The 17,643-nt window shown below is 56.4% G+C and overlaps 5 protein-coding genes across 5 annotated transcripts in view; 3 read left to right on the top strand and 2 right to left on the bottom strand.

Moving 5' to 3' along the window:
* The window catches only part of VDAG_05127 (uncharacterized protein), a gene marked incomplete at both ends in the record, with an annotated part of 1,493 nt that extends 812 nt beyond the window's left edge, over positions 1 to 681 (top strand). Inside the window, one exon of the mRNA XM_009654863.1 lies at positions 50 to 681. Within this exon, the coding sequence (XP_009653158.1) occupies positions 50 to 681 (632 nt within the window). The remainder of the gene's footprint in view (positions 1 to 49) is intronic.
* Positions 682 to 1,162: 481 nt separating this feature from the next.
* VDAG_05126 (uncharacterized protein) lies at positions 1,163 to 1,681 on the top strand (the record flags this gene model as incomplete). The annotated part of the gene is made up of 2 exons (XM_009654862.1): positions 1,163 to 1,171; positions 1,265 to 1,681. The coding sequence occupies 2 exons, from the start codon at positions 1,163 to 1,165 to the stop codon at positions 1,679 to 1,681; spliced, it is 426 nt and encodes a 141-aa protein (XP_009653157.1).
* Positions 1,682 to 7,541: 5,860 nt separating this feature from the next.
* Positions 7,542 to 10,262, top strand: VDAG_05125 (oligopeptide transporter 1; the record flags this gene model as incomplete). The annotated part of the gene is made up of 7 exons (XM_009654861.1): positions 7,542 to 7,889; positions 7,948 to 8,625; positions 8,680 to 8,961; positions 9,017 to 9,280; positions 9,335 to 9,512; positions 9,568 to 9,857; positions 9,924 to 10,262. 7 exons carry the CDS (start codon positions 7,542 to 7,544, stop codon positions 10,260 to 10,262), a joined length of 2,379 nt encoding a protein of 792 aa, XP_009653156.1.
* A 627-nt stretch (positions 10,263 to 10,889) lies between these two features.
* On the bottom strand, positions 10,890 to 11,901 carry VDAG_05124 (uncharacterized protein; the record flags this gene model as incomplete). Its single annotated transcript, XM_009654860.1, has 5 exons — positions 11,801 to 11,901; positions 11,618 to 11,717; positions 11,338 to 11,518; positions 11,040 to 11,271; positions 10,890 to 10,998 (listed from the first exon to the last, which is right to left on the bottom strand). Coding segments are annotated over exons 1-5 (624 nt in total). The 5' UTR covers positions 11,803 to 11,901.
* A 1,592-nt stretch (positions 11,902 to 13,493) lies between these two features.
* Positions 13,494 to 16,736, bottom strand: VDAG_05123 (nitrate reductase; the record flags this gene model as incomplete). Its single annotated transcript, XM_009654859.1, has 3 exons — positions 13,494 to 14,494; positions 14,545 to 14,887; positions 14,916 to 16,736. 3 exons carry the CDS (start codon positions 16,734 to 16,736, stop codon positions 13,494 to 13,496), a joined length of 3,165 nt encoding a protein of 1,054 aa, XP_009653154.1.
* Between the last annotated feature and the right edge of the window lie 907 nt (positions 16,737 to 17,643).

Here is a 17,643-nt window from a genome sequence, read left to right as displayed (position 1 = left end):
GACCTGCCGCTGCCCGCTACGCCAACGTCCCTCCGCTCCCGGCGGCAAGGCCCTCTCGCCGTCGAGTCGGACGCCTTCTACAAGTGGACCGAGCACCTCCACGTCACGGCCCGCGTGCTGTCGCCCGACCCGTCACAAAAGGTCATCACGGCCGACCTCTACCAGCGCAACAACGGCATTGCCCTGCCCGAGCCCAACTTTTTCTACGTCGAAAAGTCCGCCCACCTGTCGCAGTCGGACTTTGGCATCCTCTTCCCCTGGCTCACGAAGCGCATCTTCAACTCGGTCGAGCCCGAGCGCGCCCTGCGCGTCAACCTGCGCGCCCAGCTGCAGGTCCTCCGCGCCAACGGCGTGCCCGTCGCGCGCACCTGGGTCGGCGACCTCGTCGACGGCGTCGGCGCCGAAAAGGACGACAGCGGTAGTGGCAGTGAGGGCGAGGGCGAAGGCGAGGTCAGCGACGGCGTCACGGACGACAGGGCCATCTTCCTGCGGAGCGACGGCAAGATCGTCGACTGCTGGCACTGGGTCGAGACGATCGGCAAGGGCGACGAGAAGAAGGCGGATGCGCAGGCGGGCGAGGGCGTCAGCGCGCAGGTCGCTGATGTCGAGGCCTCGGCGCCGCAGATGGAGGCTGAGATTGAGCCGCCTGTTGTCGGCAGGACCGTCTCTGCGTCGGCGTGAGCTGTGGTGAGAGGATCAGCTGCGGGGATGAGAAGCGAGCCACCAAAAGATAGAGCACGGCGCATGATACCAGATGGAGTTTGGGGTGATTTGTTTGATTTATTGTAGAACTAGATACCTCGGCATGGAGCGGGCCAGCATCGGCAGAAGCGCAGATCATCATGCGCCGTTGATAGAGTTGATACACTTGAAAGATGAATGCATCGATTAAGCTAGTTTGATTGGCGCTGTCATCGGATTTCACATATTGCGTGCGCGAAGCCGATCGGGGGGTTGCCCATGTTCGTCATCGACCGTGGGGAAGTCATGCACGTCATGGCTGTCTGAATGACGGACGCTCGGCCCCGGATTGAGCGTCACATATCAACCCGGCCCTACGCAATTATCTCCAATCTGATTTTTATTTTACTACCAATTCGTGAAATCCATTGCGAAATCGAAACCAAGTCAACCCCACAAGAAGAAGGAAATCGTCGTCATCATGGCGCCTGTAAGTCGTTGCCTGCACAGACATCCTCATCTCAAGACATCACCAGACCGCAAAAAATCAAAATCGAAAAAAAAAAAAAACGGACTAACAAAGGAAAAGCCAAGCAAGAACAGTGAACACGCCAAATCAGCCGAAAAAGAAATCCGAAACCGCGGCTCCTCCACCTCGGGTGCCGGCCGCACGCCCGCCGAAGGGGCTACAGCCGCCGACGCCAACCCCCCGTCGACGAACGGCGGGTCCGGGTCGCAGAGCAAGGCGGATGCCGCGCGGCCCGGCAAGAAGGGCAAGGCGGCGACGGGCGGCGAGAACTCGGACGGGTCGGCGGTGACGGGCGGGCAGCCGCGGCGGCTGAAGGCGCTGGCGGAGGAGAAGCTCGACGGCAGGGCGGGGAACCCGAGCCAGCTGGGGGATCCGATCAGCTTGGAGGTGGAGGATGGGCGGAAGCAGGGGGAGAAGGGGGATGTGGCGGATGGGCAGAGAGGGGGGCCTGGGAGGGAGTCGAAGTTGTGAGTTGGGCTCTCTCTCTTCGCTCTTTGCGTCGTTGTCGTGGCCAACCTTGCGAGCGGTTATTTGTGGGAGGATATGATGTATCATACACCTTGTCTCTGTTTCTCCGCTGCACGGGGTGTATGGAGATGAGATTGAATAATGTCAAAAAGCTCCGAGTCGAAACCCGCATAATCCAGCGCCGTTAGCCCGATCATGTCTTTAATATACATGTCGAGGTTCTTCGCTGTTAAGAGCACTTTGAGGGTCTCTATCTTGGCCAGTTGCAATGCCGCACTCGAAAGATGGCTGACTGGCGACCTGCAAGTGTGCTTAAGATCGTGTCCAAGCACAAAAGTATGAAGAGCCGTTCTTCCAAACACGTCTGTTGAGTTGACCGACACTTCTAGCGATACGAGTGTCTTCACTGCATCCGAATTGTAGGTCCCGCAGGCAACATGTAATAGAGTTGAGCCTGTGACGTCTGGGCCGATGCAGGCTTCCGAACCGAAGTCGTGTGCGATCTTAAGCATTGGTTGGGCCGCCGTAGGTGATCCAGATCCGCAAAGAAATAGACAATCATGCAAGAATGGCGGCATCCGCAGGGTCTCCCGGAATAATTCCGTGTCATACTCGTACCAATCATCATCGTCGTCCCTTATGTGGCTGTCGAAAACCCGGCTTGACAAGTTTTTGACTTCCCGTATGAGGTCGACATATTTCGAGATAGCTCCAGTCAACTCGTTTGACTCGGTGCCGAACTGAGACACCAACTTCCTCACCAAGTCCTTCTGAAGTTGAATGGCACATCGGTACCAGTGCCTTTTTCGCAGTGACTCGATAGCGTTCTTAACAAAAGGCGCCAACGGGTCGCTCTCCATCTTTTCACGAAGTATGTTCAGGAGAATTGACGGATCATCCTCGATTCTACCACCACAGAAATCTACGATCTGTGAGCGAACGAACAATTCGCTGTCATTTTCGCGCACCGCTTTCTCGCTCAATCTGGATATCAATTTATTGGCATTGTCGTCCAGGAATTTAATTGTATGATGTGGTGACTGCATGGATGCAACGGGTACGGAGGAGATATTAATGTCTGTGGAGATATTAATGTCTGTGAGTAATGAATACCAGAAGTCGAATATATCGAAGGCTAGATAAATTCCATCGGCACCATCACTAGTGGCTTTAGCTAAATATATATGCCGAGTTGCAGGAAAGCCATCCTTACAGGTTCAAGTCCTTGGCCCTGAGAACAGACGGCTCGCCGTCTCGGGCTGGTATACTTGGTGACTGCTGTTCGACCACCGGCACATTATTTGCGGTGCCGCGTCTGGTTCGGTTCTCAGTCTGCCGATTTGGCGTGCATTCGTATCTTAGTCTTTCGCATCTTTCACATTTTTTAGGCCACTGGCGTTCGAGCGGCTCGCACTTTGTCAAAGTTAGCACCCATCGAGCCGTAACACTACGGGTCACATCTTGTGGGGTTTAATGATCACGCGGGTGAGAGCATACCTTTTTCTTGTGCTTGCGACAGAAGTCGCATTTTTGATACGAGTAGGAAAGTCTTTTTTTTCTTGGTGTGGGCGCTCTTCAGACTGAGTGTCGGGGTCCATGCTTGACAAAAGATCAGGAGAGATCGGATGCAGCAAGTGACGCCCCTACTACGAGGCAAACAGAGGGGTGAATGGCAATAGGATTGCATAAAGGCGGTGCGATCTAGAAGATTGGTGTCGGGTTCGGCTTGTCGCAATGCTATGCATCGCAATGGGAGACATGATGAAGCACATGGACGGGCGGTCCCCTTTATCATTGCGCGCAATTCCGACAGCTGACATGTGGCCACGGAGAAATCGCCACGGAGAAATCGCCACGAACGGCATACGCATCAAACCAAGCACGAGCAGGAAAAACAGCCAGCGCAGTAGCGGGAGTCCTTTTCTGTGGCATCTGGCAAATGAGAGTTTGAAAAGCAGAATTGTGGCTTGCTGAGTGTCTTACGGGGTGGTGTTGGTGTTGGCTCGTGCTCGTAAAGGTGCCTTAGATGTGCATCTTCAATTGCGACAATTGCGACAATTGCGACATTGCGACTGTGTGAATACTGGATACCTTAAGGTACCTTAGGCACCTACCGTACCTTGCGTACCTACCCAGGTACGGTAAGGTACCCAAGGTACCTAGCCTAGGTACCGAGTGTCGGACTGCATTGCGATAATTGCGCCGTTCGGCTGTAGGGTAGTGCACCCACCGAAGTGAAACAGGCTGGCTGGCCAGGGTGGCCAGGCCCCTGGTCCGCGCCACAACACGGCCGAGTCTGGTTGACCGTTTCTCCATGCTGGCCGAAAAAAATCAAGGGTTGCTTCATTCGTTGTAGGCGGTCGTAAACCTCGGAGGGCCACCCGCTTCTACGGCCAGCACAGTTGACAAGGGGCGGAAAGTAAGCGTCGCCTCACTATTTCACCGCGGCATCGCACTCTCACTCGCGACATTGCATTGCGACTATTGCGATTCACCGCTTTTCCTGCATGAGTGCCTCAGCGCAGAAGTCCCGGTTCTCCCATTACGACGAAGGTGTAAGCCAAAGCTTCCTTAACGTACCTAAGGTAGGACGACCCAACGAAAGATATTCTAACGAGTCCTTCGATAGCCATTGATAGACTTGTCGCCCCTTGTTACTTGTCCCAAGAACTCTCAGTCTTATACTACCACCTACATCTCTGCCATATTAAGCTGTTGAGCACCTTCTGGCTGCGAAAAGAAAATTAATAGGCACAACGCCGTACTACCTCCTTGCCCAGCAACACCACGCCCAACGCGGCATATCAAACCACTCCTCATCCGTTATCCCCCCTTCGTTGCAAGCATCCACAACCAGCCATCATCGGCACGTACCACGCTGCAATGCCGCTCCCAAGCGAAATGATCATTGCCATTGTACTCGGGTGCATCCTTGGGGTACCAACCCTGGCAATGTCCATGATGACATGGCTCGAGGCACGGCGGGCCCGCATCGGCGGGCTCAACGCCCGTATTGGTAAGTCTTATCTCAATCACCATTTCTTTCAACCAGATTCACTGATACAACGTATTCGCCCACCCAGAACTTCAAGACGGCGATGTCGAATTGCTGCGACTCATCTTCGCCCCCGGACCCCAGCCACAATAGTAAATATCATCCAGCGACATCACTATCCTCCCATATCTGACCTTGAGCCCAGCAGCGCCACAGTTCAGGATGGGGCTGCTGCTGCTGCTGAGGAGGAGGAGGAGCCTCGGAGCAGCGGCACCGACGTTTTGGCAACGGAACCCATGTGATCCGCTGCGTCATGTTGCCAGGCAGGCGTCATGCTCATGGGCGCAGAGAACGGAGACGCCGCGCGAGTGATGTACGTTCAAGCTCGTTGGCCTGTGGGAGAGGAGGAATTGAACGTGCAGTTGCGCTCGATTGAACTGCGACGATGGGATAGAAACAGTGTAGACAACCGTAGACCTTTACTCGATTGTCAGTCAATGAACGGATGCATCTAGCTGCTCCAAGCGACTGCGATGCCGTGTTAGCGGACTGACGTGCAAGTTTGTGGGTACGCTGGTTGTTGGAACAGAAGTGCACCCCCGCTATGGTAGCCGGCTCTTGTCGTCGCTGGGCCGTGACCCACAAGAGGCGGTCTCCCGTTCAGTGGGCGCTGTGGAGCCCCGGACCCGGGGAAAATACAGGACTGCCATGCTTTAGTGTCTAAGGTACATAGGTACCTGGGCCAGTCCCTGTTCATGGGTACACCACCGTAGGTAGGTACCTTACCTTACCTTACCTTAGGTAAGGTACTTGCATTGCACAGCGTCGGCACCTCAAGATGGCCAGGCTCAGGAGCCACCAACTCATTCCCGTACATGGACAAGACCCAATGCCAAGCCACAGATCGATCCGCATGTTTGCCAGACCCAGACACGCTTAACAGTTCTGTGTGTATACTGAGGAAGACAAGACCACTCACTCTCTGGCAGATTGCTCTCATGTAGCAACATTCAGGCGGCAAATAGTGAGTGGTCTTGTCTTCCTCGGTATAAACACAGAACTGTTAAGCGTGTCTGAAAGTCGCTATAAGCTGCGACCTGTAGCGCCGTCAGCCTAGGAAACAGGCGCATGGACAAGCCCCCCTGACAGCGTCCCCGATTGGAAGTTCTAGGTTGTAACCTTGCAATCAGGTATAAGCTTCGGAGACAAAGGCCGCCCTACTGGCTGGTTGCATAATGCGGTACCATCCATGATCTCAGGGTGGGCATTGGGTCATGACTAGGGAGTAGCCTGGAAACCCACCCAACCCAGCTGAGACGAGAAACCTTGGGCCTTTATACGGACTAGACCTCCAGTAAGTTCCGTGCCTTAGATAAGTCACAGTGCCTTCAATCTGACCGACGGCGGAACCTTCCGCCACGACAAGCAATCACAGAGCCGACAACAATGCTTCATTCGCCAACGGGATCAATTCTGCGCTCACGTCGCTGAATTTGATGGTCCTAGAAATTGAGCCTCTTGCCGGAGCGGAACCTTTTCATCGTGAAAAGTTTGACGCTGAGAACCGCGATGAGAAAGGGAAGAAAAGTCGGAAGACGCCAGCAAGAAAATGGGGGCGACGTGCTTCACGATCCGACGGATGAAGTCGGCGAGGTCTTGCGTGCTTCTTATTCTCCAACCGAATTTGGCGAAGACCCTGTCTCCCCACGGCAGCCGGCACTGAAGACGATCGTCTCGTGCCGTGACCTTCCTATTCCAGTAAGGACCAGCACCGCTCATCACACTTTTTACTCTTACAGTTCCATCAAGTATCCCTAGCACACAAAGACCCCGGAGATAAGGAGACGACGTGACCTCGGTCACCCGCCATCCCCAATGACACCTCGTGCTCTGTTGCCCGTGCAGCGTCCCACCACCTCGGTAATCGGGGGATAAAGGGGACGCCCTAGAAGACGCCACGCTGCCGTGGAACGTTGTTTCTGGAAAACGCCGCTGGCTTGGAAGCTGCTGGCTGTGGAAAATGGAAAGCGCCGCCGCAAAGCCAGCGCCGTCGCGATGGCGCCATCGTCCTGGCCTAATACGGCCGCGTCATCCAGTGCCGTGCTACCGAAAGAAGAGGCTTGACGTGACGGGCTGATGTGGAGAATCCTCCCGTTCTTGGCAAAGCTTAGCTTTAGCCGCCCCGTCTTGGCGGGCGTCGCGGACCCTTGCTAGGTTCAGGAACCCATGGACTCCCCCACGTCAGAACGTTAGATTCATGCTTACAGGGTAGTTGGGGGGGTTCGTCTTTAGCTAGAACTACCTTCGGCATCGTTGTCCCACAGAGGGTTTAGTGGTCTCTGCGTCGCATCGCGGCTGCCGCAAATAGGACGGTCAAGGTTTCCCAGATAGGGAGCTCGCCACGCGGTACAGCCAACCGGGCACGACGAGGAATGAATAGGCTGTCTACCCGGCACGTTGGTAGCCGTGCTGTAGAGCACGGACTGGATAGTCCTTGTTCTGCGGGGGGCCTGCCTTTGCTCAACGCGCCACGAGCCAGTCCCTCTGGAAACTCGAATCACGTTGAGGCAAATTGAGGTTATCAGGCCGCACGACTCGTGCTCATATGATGAAGGTGGAGGCATGGTATCAGCTGCAACCCAGATGGCACAATCGTGGAGTGGAGTTGTTCCCTTTGGACCCTTGGACAGCAGATATGGCCTATCTTGTGCCATATGAGAAGTCGCAGGGCCGTATGCGATGGACGCGCCGATCTATAAAGAAAGCCTCCTGCGGCGAGACCTTGATCGTCTCTGGCACCCTCTTGCATCTGTGTTTGCACTTGGTCCATCTTCGCTTTGGAAAGCTCAGCCAGAACGTCACGCCAGCATGGCGTCTCCACCTACTCAAGATGTCGTCGCCAGCGAGAGGCACGTGTCGCGCTTCTCGGCTGGCGACGATGAGATTGTCAACGAACAAAAGGTTGCCTTGAATGACGACTCAGTGCCCAAGACTGGAGAGAAGAGCGAGTTTGAGATCACCTCGGCTCCGGTGGACGACACTGACGCCCCTGAAAAGGGCGACGTCGAAGGAGAAGTCATCATCATTACTGGCGCTGACGCCGCTCACCACTTGCTGCCCCTGAGAGATGACTTTGACCCCGTCATCACCTTCCGTAGTCTGCTCTTGGCCACGCTTCTGTCGGGTTTCCAAGCTGTGATGCAGCAGATCTACATGGTTCGTGACACACACATCACTACGTTTTGAGGGACGTTGACGCTAACATCTCTTGAAGTTCAAACCCACATCCGTCACCCTTTCCGGAACTTTCACCGTCCTGATTGCATATTTTGCCGGCAACGCTTGGGCTACTTTCCTGCCTCGCGGGGACAAGCTCGAGGCTCGCTGGAGGGCCAGGGGCGGCCAGGGTGAGGTGCCTCGCTATATCTGGCTCGCCTCGCAGATCAACCACGGACCCTGGAGTCTCAAGGAGCATGCCATTGCGGCCCTCACCGCAACGTCCTCATCCAATGCCGGCGCCAGTATCGAGGTCTTCGCGGCGCAGGACCTCTTCTATGACCTGCCCCTGAGTATGGTCACCGTCGTGCTCTCCATCATCTCCATCGGTCTCTTCGGCTATGGACTGTGCGGCATCTTCCGCCCCATCACCGTCTGGCACGTCGACGCCGTCTACTGGAGCACGCTGCCCGTCGTCAAGACCCTTCAGGGTCTTCACTGGCAGGAGGTGAAGAGCTCCAAGCCCCTCCGGGTCTTCTGGTATGCCTTTGCCGGTATGGCCGCTTACGAGTTCTTCCCTGCCTACATCTTTCCCTGGCTCAACTCGGTCTCGGTGCCCTGCCTTGCGGCTATGAACGCCACAGGGTCCAAGGCAGCCGTGCTGAAGAACCTTTTCGGGGGCTCGATCAACAATGAGGGACTGGGAATGTTCAGTCTGTCGTTTGATTGGCAATATGTACTATCACCAGCCTTCCAATATGGTCCGCCACTCAGCTAACGTGATGGACAGATCACCTCGATGAATACGTCCCTCCCGCTCACGCTCCAGCTCCACTCCAGCATCGGGTATCTGATTTGCATGATTGTCATGCTGGCCATCTACTACAGCAACACCTGGAGCGCCAAGTCGCAGCCGTTCATGTCGACGCGTCTCCGCGCAGAGGATGGGACCGTGTACCCCTCTGCCAAGGTGTTTGCCGGCGGCGTGCTGGACAAGGCGGCCTTTGCGCAGTACGGCGTGCCCATGCTGACGGGAACCTTTGCGTACGCCATGTTCATGGCGAATGCTGCTGTGCGTATTCTCTTCAGACCCTTGCTGTGGATGGTCCGGGTCTAACTGTTACCAGATTGGCGCCTTGGTCGCTCACTGTGTCGTCTTCTGGGGTGGAGACATTGTGCGCACCTTCAAGAGCGCAAGGAAGGGCGTGTTCAACGATCCTCACCACCAGCACATGGTCAAGCACTACAAGGACGTGCCACACTGGTGGTACATCTCCGTGCTAGTCCTCAGCTTCATCCTTGGCCTCGTTGTTGTGATCAAGGAGAACATTACTCTGCCAGCCTGGGGATACGTAGTCTCGATTCTGCTCGGCATTTTGATTGCGCCTTTTGTGAGTTGCTCCTGGATGCTGCAGATGAGGATGAACGTCGCTGACGAGCCGCAGAGCACGATTCTTTACTCTAGATTCGGCAACGGCATCGCCACGAACAACCTCTCCAAGATGATTGCTGGTCTCCTGCTGCCCGAGCGTCCTGTTGGCAACATGTACTTTGCCGCCTGGTCTCACAACGTCATCGTCAACACCGTCAACCTGTCCAACGACCTCAAGATGGGCGAGTACCGTAAGTTGTGACTGCCTAGTCCGATATGAGATGTGTTGTCTGAGCATTTGTATAGTCAAAATCCCGCCCCGCGCCATGTTCATCACCCAGATCTACGGCACGGTCCTCGGCGGCTTCGTCAACTATGCCGTCATGAGAGCCATCGTGAACGGCAATCGCGAGCTGCTCGTCAACAGCGACGGCAACAGCTCCTGGAGCGGCGCGACGATCCAGTCCTACAACACCAACGCCACATCATGGGCGCTGGCCAAGTACCTCTACAAATCAGGCACCCGCTACGAGGCCATCCCCTTCGGTCTCCTCGTCGGCGCCAGCATCGTCGTCGTGCATCGCATCTTCGCACACGTAAGTGCCGCCCCCGATCCCTGACTGGTGTCAGCCGCAGTTCGCTAACGGTGGTCGCCCTTCCAGTTCGTGCCCAAGATCAAGCGCTTCTCGCTCTACGACCTCAACATGCCCCAGCTGATCCAGTACGCGGGCTATATCCCCTACAACGCGTCGCAGACGTGCGTGCTCCTGAGCCAGGTCCTCAGCGGCCTCTTTGTGCAGTACTACCTCCGCAACCACCGCCCGCGCATCTTCAAGGACTACTCGTACCTCGTGACGGGCGCTTTCGACGGCGCCAGTCTGACGGTGCTGTTCATCTTGTCGTTTGCCGTGTTTGGGGCGGGTGGGAGGACGGTGCATTTCCCGAAGTGGTGGGGGAACAATGCTGATGGGCTTTACGATCACTGCCCGTCGCCGGAGTAGAGGGGGACCAAATGAAGAATGTGCAAGGGGTAGATTTATGGAGGGTCTCGTTGGATCTTCAACGAGGTCCGGATCGCGACTGGCAGCTCCATCACTCAGCTGTTACGACCTGGCAGCTTGTGAAAGGAGGACACTGTCAGAGGGTTAGGTTTGCTGTTAGCAGAAGCTTAACTAGGCCTTTTCGTACAGGCTGAGTAGTCGACTTAACCTTCACTGGATGCTTCAGTGAAATAAGCGGAGGTGTAGGCGTAGTGACACAGCTAGATGTATTGTAAATGTTAGTCTTACCGGCAGGCGCTGGCTTCATTGTGTGTTGGACTGGGGGGTGTACCACCCCTCGGCCCGTCATTCGTGAGCTCCATCCTATAGATTGTCATCCTTGCGACAGAGTGCCCCGGACGAGGGTGGTCGGATTGTCGGCGTTGTTCATGCTTTGAACGGAGACGAACATTGAGAGATTGACACCTGGAGGCGCCCCTCGCGTCAAACGTGCCCAGTTAATCCCCCCTTGCTTCGGTTTGCCTGCAGAACAGAAGGGCATGGGTAAGAACAACAGTGCATCTTCTGAGACGCTGTGTCATCGGAAATCGGGCCATTCAATATCAACGAGGCCAGAGAGCGATCTACTCAATCGCAAAAATACCCGGTGGGCGGCATCGTCTCCAAGGGTCGCGAGCGGAACGTCCGCTCCACCTGGTCGAGACGGAAGTCAATGCCATCAGGGTATTGAGCGATGCTATATCCATTGAGATGATGAAGTTGTCCGCGGTAACGAACCGCTGGTAGGGACAGTCCTCGCCGCAAGTGTACGCGATCTGGGTGGTGTTGAGTAGGTACGTCGTGTGCCATTTCCAACCCGCCTTGAAGTGGTGAATGCTGAACGGCTTGATGCCGCTCTCGCAGAACCCTGACGCGTCTCCCCCCGACAGATCGAGTTGCCACAGATCCCGCATCCAAGTCATGCGCACGTCGTTGTTGTCGTAGATGCAGTTGCGTAGAAGGATGTCTCCTTGCGCACCTCAGTCGGAATCTGACTTCTTCACCGTGGCGGGTGTCCTGCAAGACTCATGAGCACCGGCAATGATCTTCGCTAACGGACGGCTAAGGAAAACTCCGCCGCCGCCGAACGCCTGGGAGCCGTGCAGCCTCACAGTCGTCATGTCCTCGGGCAAGGTCCCCACGTACTGGGGTTGCGTGGGGTCGTAGGTTGTGAGCTTTGCGACGAGGAAGAAGGTATCATCATCGCACAAGACGAACTACTTGATGTTGGCGGCCTAGCGAGAAACAAGAAGGGGGACTAGGTTGAGATAGCGTATGGCCATCTTCTTCTCTAAGCGGCTGTCCCAGCCGCCCACCTCGGCATCGACACCGACCTTGGCCAGACGTCCAGCGACGTCTGTGATCTCGGCGTCGGTAGCGTCAACAAGTTGGATGAGGAGCTTGCCCCCATTCGACCTATCGTTGCCGGTCAGCCAGTAGGCCCATTCCTGAATGTTCGTTGGGTCGCTGAGGCGTTTGAAAGTGGTCGAAATGGCGACATGAGGTCAGATAGGTTGACGTCGGCAGGGAAGGGCGATTCTATCACAGGGACGTCGAAAGGTGCCTGGTAGCTACGGCGCGCCAGCTGTTGCGAAGAGGATCGGTGAGGGTCGCTCAATAACTCGGTGATCCAGCCAGAGACAACAAGAGGTGAACCTTGCTTTAACTGACCAGCCAACCTAAGGGGGTTCACAACGAGTGGGGGTGGACGGAGCCCGGGCAAGAAGAAGATCCATCGCCAAAGGATCAACTACAGTGACAGATTTCTACCCCGAATACAAGCACCATCCACCTAATTGGCATCTTTGACACTCGCTACTCAGAAACTAAACCAACATTTTTATCATTGCTACTACATGTTAGGTGTATCATCGCCAAATCCTTAACTTGAAGCCTCCGGCCTCTGGTCTGAAACCCCTCAAAAGCCTGCTTATCGTGGTTAAACCGCACCGTGATTAGAAGCTTTCAGGCCGACAGTGCTAAGCCCTCCCAGGCCCCCTGTAAGGTAAACAGCGTCCCAGCCAGCCACGCAGTAGCAGGTAAGACATTTCGTTGCGACAGCGCCAGTCCCAGAGTACTAGGGCACCGGGTTGTCAACCTGTTTTATCGACAGCCGGTCGTCCATAAGACACTTCGAGCAAGACTCTCTACGTGACAGATCTGGGTAGTAGATACTTCAAGACACCTACACCTACGTATTCGAATTGAGGAATCTTACCAACTTCTTCACTTTCCGCATATTTTCATTTTCTCGCACGCGAACATCGCAACTTGACTGCGTAAGAGTACCTAGCTACTGGACACAACTATGACCTGACCACGCGAGAAGCAAAATGATGGTGTGATGGTGTGCCTGCGCGTGTACACATCGATGCTCAAGTTCGTGTTGAATGCCGTAGAAACAATTCTCAGTTGAACGTCGGGCCCAGTTGGATGACGTACGTGTTCTGGCCTGCTCCAATGAAGACGCAAAGATTGGCCATATGAGACGGGAGGGAGGTGGGCATATTGCTCAATTTTGAAGGTTGTCGGGTTAGGGTAAGGTATCCGATGAAGCAGCCATCCAGGGGGAGACCACTGCACTGCCATCCGCACTCGGTCCTTCATTCGGAATACTATATATGTTACCTACTTTATCACTTATTTCTTTTCATCTGCCCCTAGCATCATCCAGCAGCAGAGATCCTCGACGATATCCCACATACCACCGGAGTGTTTGCACATCACCATGATCAACGAGGCTCTGATGACCCTGGTCTTGGGGTGCATCATTGGTGTACCTTCCCTGGCTTTCTTTATCCTGACCTGGTGGGAAGCCAGACACGCTCGGCTGCAGTCGAGAGACCGTACGTACTTCCCTTCAGTCAAGCGACCAATTCTCAATCAAGACCATGTTCCATGGTTCTAACCAGCGCAGGGATCCGCAACGACGATGCCGCTACTCGACACGCAGGGTCGTCTCACGATCGGGCGGCCTAACGAAGACCTCCTTCGCCCCTCCATACAGCGCATGAACAGAAAGTGGCACTCACCAACCGTCAGGAAAAAGGCCCGAAACTACAGATCATAGACGAGGAAGCATAACGATCTGTGTGGTACATGTTTGGTACACTGGCGTTCATTGTCGCTCGATTTAGTCCATATAGGTGTCCAATACAGCTCCCTTTCATTACCCTGGATGTATCACCCCTTCTAGAAGCCAAACAAGTCCTTGTCCTCTTCATACCCCCATTCTTTCATCGCCGGCAGCACCGCCTTCTGCATCATCACTGGCGGCCCGCACACAAACGTGGCCGCCCCCTCGCCCGGCGCGAACAAGTTGTTCTTGAGAATCTCCCCCGTCACGTATCCTGTCAGTCCCTTCCATTCATCGCTCGGCCGGCTGAGCACGTGTACAACCTTCAACTGTCCCTTGCTCTTCTTGACAAGCTCCTCCATCTCCTCCCTCAGCAGAATGTCAGCCTCGGTGTTGTTGGCGTCGACGACCCTGATCTCCGTCTCGTCATCGCCAGACATGATGACGCGCGAAAGGAGGGAGAACCCAGGCGTCACACCCGATCCGCCGAGAACAAGAGACACACGTCGATACTTGCGCTCCTCGCCGTCGATGAGGAACGTGCCATTGCCGAGGTAAACAATCTCGCCCGTCGGTCCGCGAATCTCAACCTCCTCGCCGAGCGGCATGCAGTCGAGGATATTCGACATGGCGCCACCGGGCTGCTGGTCCGTCGGGAAGTACGTCTTGACCACCAACTCAAACGTGCCGTCGCCGTCGCGAAGATCGTGATGCTGCTCGTTGATGGCCTTGCTGCGCTCTCCGGCCCCCCTGCCGTTGGGGATGCCGTTCTGTGCCGGGCTGGGGAGCCGGTCTGGCGTGTCATTCAGCGCAGGCAGGATCGGCCGCGTCGGCGTGTACGACCGAACGAGCATCTTGTCTTTGAGGTGGAAGCCGATGAGGATGTGCTGGCATGTGCCGAGGCCGAGAATCGCCTTGTGGTCGGGCAGCTGGAACGTGTAGGCGCGCGTGTCCTCGGAGATGGCCTTGCGGGCGATGAGCTTGGTCGGCACCCAGCGGTGTTTCTGCAGCGTCGCCTTGTTGTCGCCTTTGGACTTGGCCTTCTCGGCAGCCTGCTTTTTGGCGTTCTCCTTGATGAAATTGGCCGCCTTGTTGGTGACGGTGCCCAAGAGGCATTCTGGGTCGGTCAGCATGGGCTCTGGGGCTTTATCACAAGCATCAACGCACCTTTCAGCTTCTCATAGGCAAAGCCGTCATGGATGCTGCCAAATTCCTCCGTCGTCTCTGCGTGTACCCGGCCGGCATGCGCCATGATCGGCGCCTTGCCACCCGGGTGCCAGGACATGACGGACGTTGCGTCGTACACCTTGCCGTCGACGACGATCCAGCAGTCGTCCTCGGAATCGTGCTTCTCAATCTCCTCACGTGTAAACTGCTTCTGCGGCGTCCCGGCCTCGCGCTTCGCCAGCTCGATCTGGTTGACGACACTCGGCTGCATCCACCCGCCGTCACCGTTGGCCGGCTCAGTCGGGTGTCGAAAGAGCACGTACGCGCCGTCCGTCTCGTCGTCCTGCGCAATCTCCGACTTGACGGTGTACCAGCAATGTCATCATGCCCTTGAGGTTCCAAGCCGGGTCCCGCGGCTGCAAGTTTTTAAAGACGTTCCAGCACTTGACCATGATGCTCCGCGCCTGCACCATGCGATGCAGCGGCACGTCGACGTGCCAGTGGCACCATGTCCAGAACTTTTTGCCGTGGCGGATCGGCAGGTCGGGGAACTTGCGGATGCAGTAGAGCCAGGTTTCGCCGTCGTCGAGCGAGACTTCGACGCGCTGCACCTCGTGGCCGCCGCCGTCGTAGGCGAACCCCTGGATTCGGTACTCGGCCCCTTTTCCTTTGCCGGCGTCCTTGAGCAGCATCTTCTCGCCCTGCTGGGGGTGCACAATGACCGAGTTGAGGTTCTGCTCCATGCACGCCGTGCCGGGATGGCGGAACATGGTCTCGGCAAAGGGGCTCTCATTGTCCGTGACAAAGGACGGCAGCACGCGGTTGTCCCAGATGTGGTAGTACGAGTCGTTCTCCTTCTCGGAAACCCAGACCCGCTTGAGCCACTTGACGCATCGCCCGCCGACGTGGCCCGGGATGATGACCCGGACAGGGTAGCCGTGATCCGGCGGCAGCGGGAGGTCGTTCATCTCGTAGGCCAGCATGACGTCGTTGCGCGGATCCATGGCGTACGCCAGCGGGATGCAGGTCGCGTACTTGCCGGCGCTGAGGTCCTCCGAGCCCTCAAAGTTGATCCAGCGCCGCGGGCCGTCGTTGCCGAGATCGTCTGGCACGCCGGCCGCGAGCAGCACGTCGCGCAGCAGGGCGCCCTTCCAGTAGGCGCATCCGCCGCCGCCGGCGCCCCAGTTGAAGCCCTGCGTTCTGCGCATCATGTTCAGCTCCTTGCGGCGGTTGCCGTCGCAGGCCATGAAGACGGGAATGTTGATGCTGCGGTAGCCGTGCTTCAGCTCGTCCATGGTCAGGGTGAGCTTGCCGTCGTTGATGTCGACCGTGTGGTACTCCCACATCAACCGCGGCACGGCGCCGTGGTTTCGCACATAGTGCAGCTCGTTGGGCGTGATGAGACCCGCGGCCAGCAGGCCTGTGAGGGGCGCCTCGGCGTTGAGCGGGTGCTTCCCCGTCAGTCGGATGAGCTCGGCGCTGCGGGGGAACCAGTTGTCAGGCGTGAACTGATCGGCCTCGTCAATGGAGACGTCGCAGCGGTTGTGCTTCTGCGGCGACTCTTGGTTGCCGTCGTTGGTCCCGAGGTTGGCCATGTAGTCCTTCTCATGTTGCAGGGCCCGCAGGAGCGCTCGCTCCTCATCGGTATACTTATCCTCGAGCGTCTTGCCCTCGCCCACGTCGTTCTTCCGCTCATCCTTGAGATCGCCGTGGCTCGTCTTGTCGTCATGCGCAGGCTTTGCAGGCTCGCTGGCGCCGTTCTGTTGTGAGTCTTGTTCTTCTTCCCTCTTCTTCTTTTTTTCCTCCACCTTTTTCTTCTTCGCCTCGTTGATTGGCCACTTTTGCCCATACTTGACCCAGTCCTCGGTACAGTCGAGGGCAAATCGAACGCCTACCGCCCTGTCCTGGGGGTGGATGAGACGAAGGTCGTCCTCGCCGTCAATGACGTCGCGGAAGTTGATGAGCTCGCCCTTTCGCTTCCTGTCGAGCAGGGCCTCGTACTTCTTCATCGCCTTCTCCCAGTACTTGGGCCCGCCCGGCTCGCCGCTGTAACCCGGGACGCGGCCATCGACGTTCTTGAACCCGACGCGGTGGTTGTGCCCCGCACCCCAGTCGGGCTCGTTCTCGATGGCCTGCTCCGAGGACCCGGGATGGTCCCGCTTCTCCACGACAAAGTGGCTCGTGCCGCCCATGGTGACAATGGCAATGGGACGTGGTGGTGGGCCTTGGATGTTGCTTCGGAGGACCCGCGCAGGAGAGGAAGAAGTAGAAACAGAAGAACACAGGGAGAGAGACACGAAGTTGTAGCGGACGGAGAGAAAGGTCAGACCACAAGGTTTCGAGAGCACCAGTGATGACGTCTTGTGGCTGGTTGCCGGATTCTCCCTTAGATCGTGGGCGGCGCCGCACAAGGGAGGCCGGCGCGGTGGGTCGTTGCCGACGTCTCCGCGGCTAACGTTGCCGCATGCGGGGTTCCGGCTCGCAATTGGCTCTCCCCGGACAAGTTAGTGGTGCCATGGCTGCATGAGAGCATAACCTAAACATCTGATTGGGATTGGTGGTCCAATGGGCTGATGTGTATTTGCATGGCGTTTTGCGTCTGGCATAGAAAGTGTGGAGGATCATGGATGATCTGATCTTGGGGCAGACGCAACTCAGTTTGATCCCTTGGTGGCTGGTCATTCACACCATGAGACGAGAGTCCATGATCCAGCATGATCGTGAGACTCGCCTTTGGGTTCCGTGGCCTGACTCGCGGGCAATGATTCAAGCTTTGTGGGCTTTTCACTGACGACCTCGCCGTGTATCGTTTTCAAATGGACTAGATTTTCGAAGGCTACGGCGTTACCGCCACCTTTCCCCGCAGTCAACTGTGCTTTGAGACTGTCATGGTCAGTTGCGCCAAGCATCGCAATACGACGGCGGCCCACGTCTAGAGGAAGGCTTCATGGCGTGAGATTCTTTTTCATTCTTGTGTACTCAGCCGTGCCAATATTGATGGACTTGGCCATCAGGGCACATCCATTTACTGACGTTGGAAATGTTCTACCTCTGGGCAACTTCAGGGCTGCCAAAGTCACACGAGACGCCTCCCGCGTT

This window comes from Verticillium dahliae, genomic scaffold (genome assembly GCF_000150675.1).
Source record: "Verticillium dahliae VdLs.17 supercont1.9 genomic scaffold, whole genome shotgun sequence".
Classification (NCBI taxonomy): domain Eukaryota; kingdom Fungi; phylum Ascomycota; class Sordariomycetes; order Glomerellales; family Plectosphaerellaceae; genus Verticillium; species Verticillium dahliae.
This window is presented reverse-complemented; position numbering and strand designations above follow the sequence as displayed.